Below are 13,620 nucleotides of genomic sequence, written 5' to 3' on the forward strand. Positions count from 1 at the left end.
TTTTCTGTTTTTTTTTTTTTTTTTTTTTTGTGGCTGACCTTGAATAAGCTGTATCATGTTGCCAATTATAATATTATGTAATGCAATAACCGATATAGCCTTTCATGTCATCCTCGCTGTTTTTAAAATAGAATTTTCTCAATATTTGGTATAACTCCACCTATAAAGGTTTCAAAAGCATTTACTTAATAAAATAGGAAGTGGTCAAATTATGTTTCGTTTTATTTGGTATTACAGTAATTTGTTTTCAAGTATAATTCGTTTTTTCGTATGGCTGAGGTTCAATGAATAATTAAGTAAATGCCTGAGGAAGTGTGTATTCCCTATACATATATGGAATACTTATATATATATTGATACATATATTGATATATATATTGATACATATATTGATAGCTTGAATAAATTTAAGGAGGAACTGGACAGGCATTTGGAGGGAATGGTGTGATTTTTATTTATTTATTTATTTTTTTTTTTTGGCTGATGCTGCATAAGCTCATACATTTGCTTTCTTGCATCACATGCCACTACTTCTACTGCTGTACTTCTACTTCTTCTTAATGTTGTTTATGAACGCTAGGGGGCTTCCTGATACCAAGATTTGCCAAATGGTACAACATGGCAAGGTGTGTTGCTTTTGATATGATGTGTTTTAGCAATTTTGACGAATGGGCGTAACGTTGTTTTATTTAAAAATGGCAGAAGACGAAGATTTCCGCTTGCCATTCGCAGAAACATCGCCTCTGTGCTTTAACAAATCAGAATTTAGTAACGTAAGTGTAGAATAGATAGTATGTATTTGAATTATCAGTTTTCTTACTAAGATTTCATACCCTTAATACTAAGACTTCATACCCTTGATACTAAGACTTCATATACAGTTAAATACTGTACACACACACACACACACACATATATATATATATATATATATATATCCAATTAAATTCATATATGCGTATATTCATACACTTAAATATTCGTCAATGCTATCAAGGTGATATGCCTTCATCAATTAACTCTAGGTAGGTTGAAAACTGGTTGTTGGATATATAGACAAATACACTAACTAGAGCCACAACAATGTATAGTGTGTTTGTGTCCAACGGCACCAGAGCCACAGATAGGTGAAGGTGATTCTTGCACTGCTTCTATTGGAATATGCAGGCCTGGCAACATGTTTTTTTTTTATGTGAACCCCAAACACGAGAGGTGTTAGAACCTATAGTACTTAGTACCGTGCTTGGGTTAAGGAGAAGTATGAGGAGAGGGGGATGCCGGAAACTTTGCTCTAGAGACTAAACATGGTTTCACCACTTCAAGCCTCCAATAAGCAAAGTGGTGGTATTTCACCGGTTGATGAAAGTCATCTACCACCTGATTGATGCATAATAGTCTTAGACCCTAATGTGCCACTCAAATTATAATTCTGTCATAGCAGCCTGGACAGCTAGATGTCAGAGATATTGAGCCCTACTGTGGGCCATCATGGAACAAGTAAATAAGCAATAAATACATTTATGGAGTTGGGAAGTGCGAATATAACTCCAATTAATAAAGGGTAATCAAAGGTGACATGAGTAATTATAGACCTGTCAGCTTACTGTCTGTTCCAAGGAAAATAATGGAGTTATTGGTTAAAGATGTAATGCAAGGCAATCTGGAAAGGCATGCAGTTATACTGCAGTTGCAGTGTGGATTTGTTAAGGGGCAGTCTTGTTTAACCAATCTGTTAGGTTACTATGATGTAGTGACCATGGAACTGGATACAGAAAATAATTTTGACATTATATACTTGGCTTGGATTTCAAGAAGACTTTTGATACTGTTGGACATAAAAGACTGCTGTACAAACTGGAGCAGTGTGGCATTAAGGACAAGTTACTGTTATGAATAAAGATATGGTTAAGTGGAAGAAGACAGAAGTTTCACTGCTCTTTGTGGGCTAATGTTATTAGTGTAGTTTCCCAGGGTTCAGTGCAGGGTCCATTGTTGTTTTCAATATTTATCAATGATATTGATAAAGGTTTATCAGTTTTAAAGTCTAAGTTTGCAGATGATAAAAATATTGGCAGCATGATTGACAGTCATCAGGGTGAACTGCTGCAACAGGATCTAGGAAAATTGGGTCAATGGGCCGAGAAATGGCAGTTGAAGTTTAACAAATGAAAGGTACTGCCCATGTGTAGCAGTAACCCCAGAGTAACTTATCAACTGTTTGGTACTATACTCAGTGTAATTGTGAACAGGTCAGTTCACAATTACACTGAGAGACCTCGGTGTAATTGTGCTGTCAGACATGAAATTCTCTGTGCACTCAGACAGCTCATGTAGGAGTTTTGACAATGATATACCTTAACTTTGCTAGTAGGGATAAGGAGGTGTTTATCCCTTTGTACAAGGCTACATCTAGAGTATTGTATAAGGGTCTGGAGACACTTTTGGAAGGATGTAGATTGCTGGAATGGTTGCAGAGAAGGGCAATGATATTGTGAAGGGAACAAAAAGGTTCTCTTACCTAGAAAGGCTTCAGTTCTGAAAATTGCACCTTTTGGAGGCTAGGCACTTGTAGGGTGATCTGATTGAGATGTTTAAGGCCTCGAATGGATTGACTAAGCTGAATGTAAATGCATTCTTCCTCTTGCTGTGACCACACGAGTGGGCAAAAATTTAAGTTGAAGGATGGTTGCAGGATAGATGTGCTAAAATTTGCCTTCAGCCAGTGGGTGATTGATTGTTGGAACAGGCTTCAATCCGTTGTTGTGGAAGTGGATGGTTTGAATAAATTCAAGAAAGAACTGGACATTCTTGGATGGTATGGTTAGTTGAAGTATGTAGTGTGTAAGTTTTTTTTTTTTTTTTGGCTGATGCTATATAACAGGGGTGGGCAACTTTTTTCATCAGCGGGCCGAATGAAATTTTCGTATCATGATGCGGGCCAAATGAAATTTCACATCATGATGCGGGCTGGAATAGATTGAACGATTTAATAAAAAAAAATCAGAACCTAAAAAATGTTATATTACTTGAATTACCAAATTATTAATGTATTTTTAAAAAAAATATCTGAATGTCCAATTATCATTGAAAATGCGGCATTCGGCATCAATTTTTCTTTTTTTTTTAATTGGCTCATTTTATGGGCTATAAATTATTAAATTAAAAATTGTAATAATTAGAAAAGGCATAAAACATAAAATATCTCGCACCAATATTATTTTTTTTCAATAAGAAGTCAAACCCAAAGGAACTTCGTTCGATCGATGCTACAATAATAATTAGGAAATAACTCTTTGACGCTGTGTAGAATCACTTGGTTACGATTGTACTGGCTGCGATTCCCGATTGAACCGAATTAAGCCGAACGTTTACGGCGAGTGTAGTCAAGTATGGATTTTGTATATTTATGCATTTACCGAGGGGGACGGATTCAACATCGTCGCGGGCCGGATGTGGCCCGTGGGCCGACTGTTGCCCACCCCTGCTGTGTAAGCTTGACTCTACTACTACATTGGCACTCACGACATTAAGAGTAGGAGATTTAAGGACTTCATTTCCAAGTATAGGGCAATGCTTCAAAAAAGTTGCATGTTAGAGTTAAATTTGAAAGTGTGCAATTCTGTACAAACACAATAGAAGGGAGTAAAAGATGAGTGCCTTGTCAATCAGGCTCTTGGGATAAAATTTTTGTCAGCATAGTGTGTGCTTGCCAACAGGAGAGATGTTTTACAGGAATCGGATACACTTAAATAGAAAGGGTGGAAAAATATTTTTGCTGATGTTATTGAGGTAGTGCTAGGTAGTTGGAACACTGCTAGCTTTCGGCTTACACACAGAATAATATATTTACCATAGCTGCAGGCATAGGTGAAAGTGATTCTTGCTCCGTTTCTATTGGAATGAGCAGCAGCATTGAAAGCAAGTTGTTGAGGATTTGAAGAACTGATGGGAGTTGTCGTGAAACAAGTAAATACATGGTCTGTGTTGGGGTAACTGAGAGTAAGAACAGGTACACATATACTTACATGTATGCCAGTGTTAGGCATAGCAAATAAATTTGATGAATTAATAGAACTGGTCAAGTGATCAAATGGAGACATTGTGGTGATATCAGAGACATGGTGTCACTCAGATGTAGGTGATGTAAAGGATGCAGAATTTGCATATGGGGAGTACAAGGTATACTGAAAGGATATACAGGACAGGAAGTTTGGAAGGATTATGCTCCTAGTTAAGAACTGACTCAACATTGCACTGGCCACCCAGTTCACATTGGTGGCTAGTGCAATGTTGAGTCAGTTTTGGATGTGACATAAACACTGGGAAAACAAAAATTAGAGTAGTAATAGCCTTATGACTATAATGAGTACAGTGAACTACTATACAGAGAAATAGAGTGAGCCAGTAAATCAGAATGTCTTATAATGGGTTATTTTAACTCTCTAGATCAGTGGTTTTCAACCTTTTTTTAATAACGGCACCCCCTAAGTAATTTATTTTATTTTCCGGCACCCCTACTCAATGTTCTGCCTGTTAGATCCAATTCTCTGTCTCTCTGAATATATATTACAATAATAATTATTTATAGTTATTACAATAATAGAATTATAAAAATTACATAATTTTTATACATATAATTTGTATTTCATAATACAAATTATATGTATACAGTATGTAATAATTTTATTCTTTATATAGAGGTACTAAGTTAATATCAATTATAGATCACCACAAAATTAAAAAGATACTCTACACTTTTTTATAATGAAATGAACATATAAATTTAAAAAAATAAGTTTAGTAACTTAAACCCAAATTACGTGGTACCCCTGGAATGTTGTTGAGGCACCCCAGTTGAAAACCACTGCTCTAGATATTGAATGGATTTTGTGGGTTGGTCACTCAAACAGTAGCAAAACCTTTTTTTGATTTATTGAATGACTATTTTCTACAGCAGCAAAAGAGAGTAATTAGCATTAGTAAAGGCGTATGGGGCTCATATCTGGTGAGTATGGGCTTGGCACACCCAGGGTCCTGAGCTGGATATCATCATTCTTCTCTTATTCTCCGTGACATCAAATTCTCCGTGACAGTCCTCATCAAATACACTATGGGATATCAGGAAGGTCAACTATAACTAACCTTGTAACAACCACTCTGCACATCTTAGATGCCTTCGAACAAAGACAGGAATTGTCAGTTATATATCTTGACATCCATTCCGCTTTTGATGCCATCTATATATACTTAATCTCCTACGTCTCTTAGAAAACTACTTCAGTTTTCACGGCGATGTTCTCTGGTTCCTAGAATCTCTCCTATCGAAGAGGACCCTTGTTCTAAAGATCGGAACAAAGACCTTCACGCGCCACATAACTGCCGGTGTACCTCAAGGGGGGGTCCTGTCTGGCATTCTCTTCTCAGCAATCATGGTGCCATTTGTGACCAATAAGTGCAATTGGATCACATATGCTGACGATGTCAAGCTCCTTACTAAAATATTGCCATCCAACTCGGCAGCCGAAATCACTCAGCAAATCACTAGCAAACTGCAGGACATGGCTGACTACCTCAATACCTTCAACCTCCAAATCAACCCCCTAAAATCAGCACAAATAACTTACTCTCTAAAGGGCAGCCCAACAACGTTGGAGCCGTGCTTAACGGCTCCTCAGTTCCAAGTGTTCAAACACACAAAGATCTGGGGGTCGTCTTCGACTCCAAACTATCTTTCAACGATCACATAAACCTCATACAGTCGAGGCTGAACTCACTACGCTGGGTCGCCAAACAACAGCTGCTCCACACCACCGACCCACAACTGGTAAAAAGATACATCGTATCAATCCTTTACCCGACAATACTGTATGCTTCAGAGATATGGGCCTCGGCCGCCGAATCCAACATCAAAAGAATATTCTCTGCCGAATTCAGGCTTCTAAAATGGGCCAACAGCAAACTCCACCTTCCCCCAGCTCTCAGATCAACGCAGTTAGCAGAAGCTCTTCAATTACGCAGGCTCCGGTCCTACCTCGCAGAAAGAAGGCTGCTGTTCACCATCAAGATGGCCACCGGTAAAATTACAGAGCCGAACTTCTGGGATCACTGCTCTTGGCGCATTCCTCCCCCTTATCTCTGGTCTTCAGCACAGCTGCTAGCAAACCGTAACCGGCTAGTACTAACTGACAGATTCCTGCCAAAGCAAATGCTGCCCTCACTGCAAGCCATCGACGGGGACCTCCAAGAAGTGGTCAATAATAAAAAATACAGGAAGGGTATCCTCGTCGAACTGAAAATGTAAAACTGTGCTTTGTTAATAATCTGATGTAACTTATGTTTTTCTCATGTGTATCTCTTTTGTAAATACGTTTTGTTAACCCCTGGCACCACCATGCTGTGATGGGACTAATTGTATGTCTATCATTGCTGCAATTAAAGATTCTATTATTATTATTATTATTTGATGATTCCTTTCTACTTCTCTCTCTCAGGGTAACTCTGGAATTTTTTTTTTTTTGGCCGGTGCAGCATAAGCCTCAGGCTTTCTTGCAGCATATGGCTAATAATAATAATATGAAGAAAGAAAGCAAGCTTATATAGCATCAGCCAAAAAAAAATCCCTTCTCATTTCACCCGTCCACTTGCTCCAAATGTGTCTAGTTTTGCCTTGAATCTATTTAAGCTATCAGCTATTACAACGATAGATGGAAGTTTGTTCCAGCAATCAACCATCCGCTGGCTAAAGGCAAACTTCTGCACATCTATCCTACAACTGTCTTTCCTCAATTTGAATTTATGCTCTCTCAGGCGATTATTCTGAGCAAGTGGAAGAATTTCATAAGCATTGAGCATGCTCAAACCATTCAAGGCTTTATACACCTCAATCAGATCACCTCGCAGGTGTCTAGAGTCCAGACACTGTAATTTGTAAAACTTAAGCCTTTCTTCATAGGAGCAACCTTTGTTCCATTCACTAATCTTGTTGCCATTCTTCTGTACTTGTTCCAGCAGCTCTACAGCCTTCTTAAAATGAGGCCTCCAGACCTGTATACAGTACTCAAGGTGTGGCCTGACCATTGCCTTATACAAGGGGATAATCACCTCCTTATCCCTGTTAGAAAAATTCCTGTATATCATTGACAAGACACCATGAGCTACTCTTGCAGACCATCTGCACTGCTCAGAAAACTTCATATCCATATCCAACTGCACAATTACCCCTAGGTCCTTTTCATTCTCTACCCCCTGTCAGGGTAGTACCACACAGTTGATTAGTTAATCTGGGGTTCCTGCTCCCCATATGCAGTACTGTACATTTGTCAATGTTAAACTCCAGTTGCCACTTCTCAGCCCATCTGCTCAACTTTTCTAGATCCTGTTGCAGCAGTGTACTGTCATTAGTGTCAATAACAATCCTGCCAAACCTTCGTATTGTCTGCAAACTTAGACATTAAGCCTCACATACCATCATCAATATCATTAATAAATACAGAAAACAACAATGGACCCAACACTGAACCTTGGGGGACTCCACTAATAACATTAGTCCAGAAGAGCATTGTCCATTGATTACCACTCTCTCTGTCCCACTCAACCATCCCTTTATCCATAGCAGTAATTTACCTCAATGTTCTCTATATGATTATCAGCAGTGATTCTTCATTCATTAAGAAATTGCAGATAAACGAACCACTAGGTGGGAGTGATTACAATTTATTGAAGTGGGATTTACTTATATATAACTACCAACAAGGGTAAAGGGAAGGGTTTTTGCTCTTTTAAGAGAGACTGTAGTGGTCTCAGACAGTTCGTAAATTCTGTACAGTGATGTTAATAAAAACTAATGATGTTAATAAAAACAAATTCTAAATGGGAAGCATTCAGAGATGTAATCATAGAAGCTACTAGGGTTTTCATGCCAACTACAAAATACCGTTCAAGGTTTAGACATTAGACCTAGATGAATGTCAGATGAACTGTTGAGACAAGTGGCAGAGAAGAAAAGTGCATGAGATGCATATAAACTATCAGGTGATTCAGAAGCCAATGGTAGATATGAATTAGTCTGCAATTAAGTCACAAAGGAGGTTAGGCAAGTGAAGGCAGATTATGAGAAGGCTTTACAAAGGATGCAAATTGAAACAGCAGAAAGCGTTTACTTCTAGTATTTACTTTTGTAAACACTAGAAGGAAAGGGATGAATCACATTGGTCCACTTGATATCAGTCATTTAACTGTTGATGATCCTGTTCAGGTTGCTGACAAACTAAATAGGTATTTTGCATCTGCAATCACACATGAGGAATCCTTTAGAGAAGTGCATGCCAGACATTTATCAGACTAATAGGAAGCCAAATGATTTTAACATCTGAGTGGTAGAGAAATTGTCAAAGTTAAACATAAAAAAGGCACCTGTGATGAATGGGATCTATCCAATTATATGAAGGGAGACTTCAAAGGAGGTAAGCAAACACTTAGCTATTATTATGAGAACATTTTTGGATTCAGGCGAGGTGTTCATGGATGGTTTGTTTTTTTTGGGAATTTTTTAGGTGCAGAAGCATCTATGGCCATAGTGCTGCACCCATGGATGGAGATGTGTGAATATATTTTAAGTTTACAAAGGGGGATAAAAGGGTGACATGAGCAATTAGATACCTGTCAGCTTAACTTCTGTTCCTGGGAAAATAATGGAGTCACTGGTTAAAGAAGTGATGCAAGATTATTTAGATGGAGGTACAGTTATACTTCGGTCACAGCATGAGTTCGTTAAGGGAAATCTTGTCAGCCCAGTTTGATTGGACACTGATGCAATGTCAAAGGAACTGGATGCAGAAAATAATTTTGATATCTTATACTTAAATTTCAGGAAAGCTTTTGCTACTGTTAAAAGACTTTCTATACAGATTGGAGCAGTGTGGCATAAAGGACAAATTACTGCTGTGGATAAAGTGATTGAGTAGGAGAAGACAGAGTGGTTATCAATGGACACTGCTCTTCAAAGATTAATGTTATTAGTGAAGCCCCCTAGGGTTCAGTGCTGGGCCCATTGTTGTTTTCTCTATGATTTCTGTATGTAACAATATTGATGAAGATATGAGTCTTAATGTTGAAGTTACGAAGGTTGGCAGCATATCTTTATTACATAAGGTATGCTGCTGCAATGAGATCCAGAAAAATTAAGTGGAAAGGCTGAGAAATGGCAATTGAAGTTTAAAATTGACAAGTGCAAAGTACTGCATATGAGTTTCAGTATTCCCAGAGTAATGTATCTACTGTGTGATACTATGCTTGTGGTAGTTGGAAAATTAAAAGGACTTGGTGGGGGGGGGTGATAATTGTGCAGTCAGATGTGAAGTTTTCTGAACACTGCAGATAGGCTGCCAGGACTGTTCATGTGATTTTGTGAATGATCTATAGGAATTTTTGAATGAATTATTTTATATTAATTCCCCATGTAACATGAATTTCTGACAGAAATTTGTATAACGTGGGGAAGCAGTCGAAGTTATTTAGTTCCACAGAAGATATCCAGAATTCCAGTTTCTTTTTACAGGATGGAAATTTTATCCATTGTAGTATAAACATTCACATTCTTCCCTTGCAGACAGATTAATTTCATTTAAGTTCGAAAAAATGTCTTTAGCTATGAGGAATTTATCAACCACTCATTAAACTATTGTCCTGAGTTAACAGCAGTGAAGAATATTAGTAGTTCACTGTGAAGTTGAAAAAGTCTCACAAGCACTTTGCCTCTGGGCATCTTCTGTGTGTAAAAGAAGCACTTTATGCTGATTACCCATTTCATCACACAAAATTTTGAATAACCTGGTTAGCAGTGATCGAGATTTGATGAAGTTAATCATCTGTACCCTTCATCCAGCACAGTTTTTAGATATGCTAGCAGGGCTGTGCCAAGCTATTTTAGTACCTGAGGCAGAAATGAAAAATTGCACCCTCCCCTAAAATATTAAAAAAAAAAAAAATTTAGTTAAAAAAATGACTTATTTAAAATACATTTCTGGTGCATGTTTTAGTAAAAATAAAAGGATGACAAAAATCGTTTTTTCCTGCATCCATTATCACTAAGTTTTTTGATGCCATTTTTACTAGAAAAATTTAAATTTATTAAATAAATTTAAAATAAATTTATTGTATTTTAATTAATTTCAAATATACCCAAACACTTATCTTTCACAATTAAATTGTGTATATTCCATAGAGGTAAGAGTTTTTATGCTTGGCGGCATCGACACTTACTCCCAGGACACAAGTAATTGAGGTTATAAAAATGACAACCACTGGGGCGACAACTATGGTGGAACCCCCTGATAGCACTAGTGTGCAGAGGTTGGTACCTGTACAGTGGCATGACAAAAGAATGATAAACAGATTGGAATAATCAAAAAATCGAAAATGTTGGCAATTATTTGATCTTCCTTTTGACACCTCTTTCAGCTTTTAACCTAAGGCAAGAGCCTCGTTTGCCTCACCCTTGGCAAGGCTCTGTATGCTGGTATTTTTTTTTAGCTGCCAGTGCTTGTATGTATAGAAACAATAACTGTTAGTGCTTTGTGGTGCCATATTTAGGATTTGCTTCACAGCTCCCTTCATCTTTCCGACCATTGCCTGAGCACTATCAATACATTTTCCACAACTAATTTCATGCCTTCTGATAAGATTGTTATGCAGTTGAATATTTCTTCTCCAGTGGTGTTGCTTAGCAGAGATTTACCTAAGGGCAGGTCCTCTTCAATAGTATTATTAAATTTATATTGAACTTATACTAGTAGCACAGCAAGTCCTGAAACATCATTGGACTTATCTATCTGCAATGAATACTTACTGCAAAGTTTTAGTCAGCAAACTAACTCTTTCTGTGTCATCAGAAAGATCTTTAATATAATGCGTAACGGTATTATTTGATAATTGTACCTCATCAATTTTTTCTAGCAGACTGCTTGTTCAACATGCATGTTACAATATCTTTCACACAAAGCTTTATAAGTGTTGCTCGAACAGTATATGCTTTTCTGGTAAGTCCTATGTGGTAACTTACTTGATGAGATGCTACTGTTTCACTTTCATTGTTTTAGCAATTTTAATCATTTAAAATTTACAGTTTGCAAGTGAGGTCATGCTGCCTCTTAAATAAACATATCTTTGTATTCAGCATGGTTGATTTCCAATGCCTATGAAGTTTAGCAGGAGCCTATGAACTGTATGTTAGTATTTTATTACATATGATGCACTGTGCATCAGGAGCATCTTTATTTCCAAACGTGTAAAACCAAAGTACAACTAACTGGTATCATAATTTTGTTTTGGTCTTTTATTAGCTGTTTCTTGTTTTTTTTTATGCACTTCAATGAAAAGTGTTTCACTTTTTACAATTGTTTCCAAAACTAACAGATTTTTGGAGGACAAAAGGCTGCGATTGTTCATCCTCACTCTGCAGTGTCACAGTATTATGCTTGCTTATATTGGCCACTACAGTTGCACTACTAGAAGAACACTCTTTTCGTTGTAAAGTTCCTTCTTTCAGCCACAAATCCATAGTCATTTATTTTAATGACAATATTTGGAAATACAGTTATTTATCAAAAAAATATTTATACAGTGGAACCTCGATTTCCGATGACATCGACATCTGATATTCTCAGAAACTGTCTTTTTATAATCCAAAAGAACACAAGAGCACTTGGGAGCACATGTAATCACTGACTGCCACCTGTCCAAATTGTGGACCAGTGTTTAGTTCTTTCCCTCTAATCCTTCTAGCTCTTATAGACATGAGGATTCTCCCCCCCCATCCCTTGCCATCTACCAGACAGGCTTCTGAAGACTGGCTGCCACAAAACAGAAACCAATAGCACAGTAGGTTTCTGGAAAGTTTTTGACTCATAGCCAGAAAAGTTCAGTATCAAATGACCAAAATCATCAATTGGATCACAACATCATATATATAACCTTGCAAAAATGCTATAATAACATTGGAAAAATGCTTACCTACACCACAACCAATCAGCAGCTATTCAAAACTAGACATGGGTTTCTGGCTTTGAATCACCAAGCACCTCTCAGTGAGTGCCGACAAATGATGTTAGTCTCATCTCCAGGGATGAGACTAACAATGTAACAAAGGTTTCAGAGTAATAGAGAATTTTTCCATAACTACGTGCTTTCATATCTTAATATACCTTTGACCTGAATGGTCACCTAGATCCCTTCAGTTGTATTAGCTATTCATATGTTAGTCAAGAAACACTTGTCATGATGAACCAAAGACGACAAATGAAGAGCAAGAAAAACACTGACAGGGAGAAAATTGAGTATACTGAGTTATGCAAAGCCATTAGAAAGAGACTCAGAGAGGACATAAGAAGATTTAACACAAGAAAAGTAGAACAAGCATTAAGGGAAAACAAAGGATTTAAATCAGCAGCCATGAGCAGTAATACAGAAAGACAAATGATACTGAAACTGAAGAATAGTGATGGTGTACTTATAAACAGCAGAGAAGGCATAATTCAAATAGCAGAAGACTACTATAGAGAATTATACAAGGAGCAGGGGAATGATGCCAGCAGTGGGGAAGATGGATTGCAAAGTAGCAACACATACGACATACCCAATATTCTTCCTGATGAGGTAGAGCATGCATTGAAGAAAATGAAGAATCAGAAAGCCCCGGGGGAAGATGAAGTTACTGTAGAGTTGTTAAAATTGGGAGGAAGAGACATAACACAAAAACTGGCAAGGCTCTTCACAAAGTGCATTAGAAAAGGTGTGACGCCTAAGCAGTGGAATAATGCAATCATAGTTTTGCTGCATAAGAAAGGAGATAAATCAGAAATTGGAAATTATAGACCAATTAGCTTGTTATCCCACATCTACAAGTTGTTCACAAGGGTCATTACTAACAGATTAGAAAGAATACTGGATGAGAATCAACCGAAAGAGCAAGCTGGCTTTAGGACAGGATTCTCAACTATGGATCACCTTCATGTAATATCACAGCTAATGGAGAAAGCAAATGAATATAAAACACCATTATGCCTGGCATTTGTGGATTATGAAAAGGCATTTGACTCCATACAGCATAAGGCAATGTTTCGGGCACTGGAAAGACAAGGCATTGATACCCCATATATTATGATTTTGAAGAAAATATACGAGAGTGCTACCTCCTTTATTAGACTAGACAAAGACAGTAGGAAATTTAAAATTGAGAAAGGAGTTCGACAAGGAGACACAATATCTCCGAAGCTGTTTACTACTGCCCTTGAGGAAGCTTTCAGAAGATTAGACTGGTCGCAGAAAGGAGTCAATGTGAATGGAGAGTACCTAAACCATTTACGATTTGCAGATGACATTGTGGTCATAAGCCATGATCCCAAAGAATTAGAAGAAAATCTTAATCAGTTATGCACAGCTAGTAAGGATTTTGGACTAAAGATGAATATGGCTAAAACAAAAGTAATGATGAACAAGTATGCCACAGAAAGGGAAATAATGATTGAAGGAGCAGTAATTGAAAAGGTGGAGTCATATACTTATCTGGGACAAGTTATTAGCTGTAATAATGATAAATGGCTGGAAGTCAAGAGAAGAATAAAT

The 13,620-nt window shown here is 37.4% G+C and overlaps 1 protein-coding gene across 2 annotated transcripts in view; it reads left to right on the forward strand.

Annotated features, from left to right (window-relative positions):
• Window positions 1-620: 620 nt before the first annotated feature.
• Cog2 (conserved oligomeric Golgi complex subunit 2) overlaps window positions 621-13,620 on the forward strand; it is a 462,981-nt gene continuing 449,981 nt past the window's right edge. For both annotated transcript variants that reach the window (XM_090375498.1, XM_090375496.1), the window contains exon 1: window positions 621-773. In XM_090375498.1, coding sequence (XP_090231624.1) covers window positions 669-773 — 105 coding nt within the window. In that variant the 5' untranslated portion in view covers window positions 621-668. The remainder of the gene's footprint in view (window positions 774-13,620) is intronic.

The sequence above is a fragment of the Mastigoproctus giganteus genome, chromosome 6 (genome assembly GCF_048544385.1).
Source record: "Mastigoproctus giganteus isolate SK-2022 chromosome 6, ASM4854438v1, whole genome shotgun sequence".
Lineage (NCBI taxonomy): Eukaryota > Metazoa > Arthropoda > Arachnida > Uropygi > Thelyphonidae > Mastigoproctus > Mastigoproctus giganteus.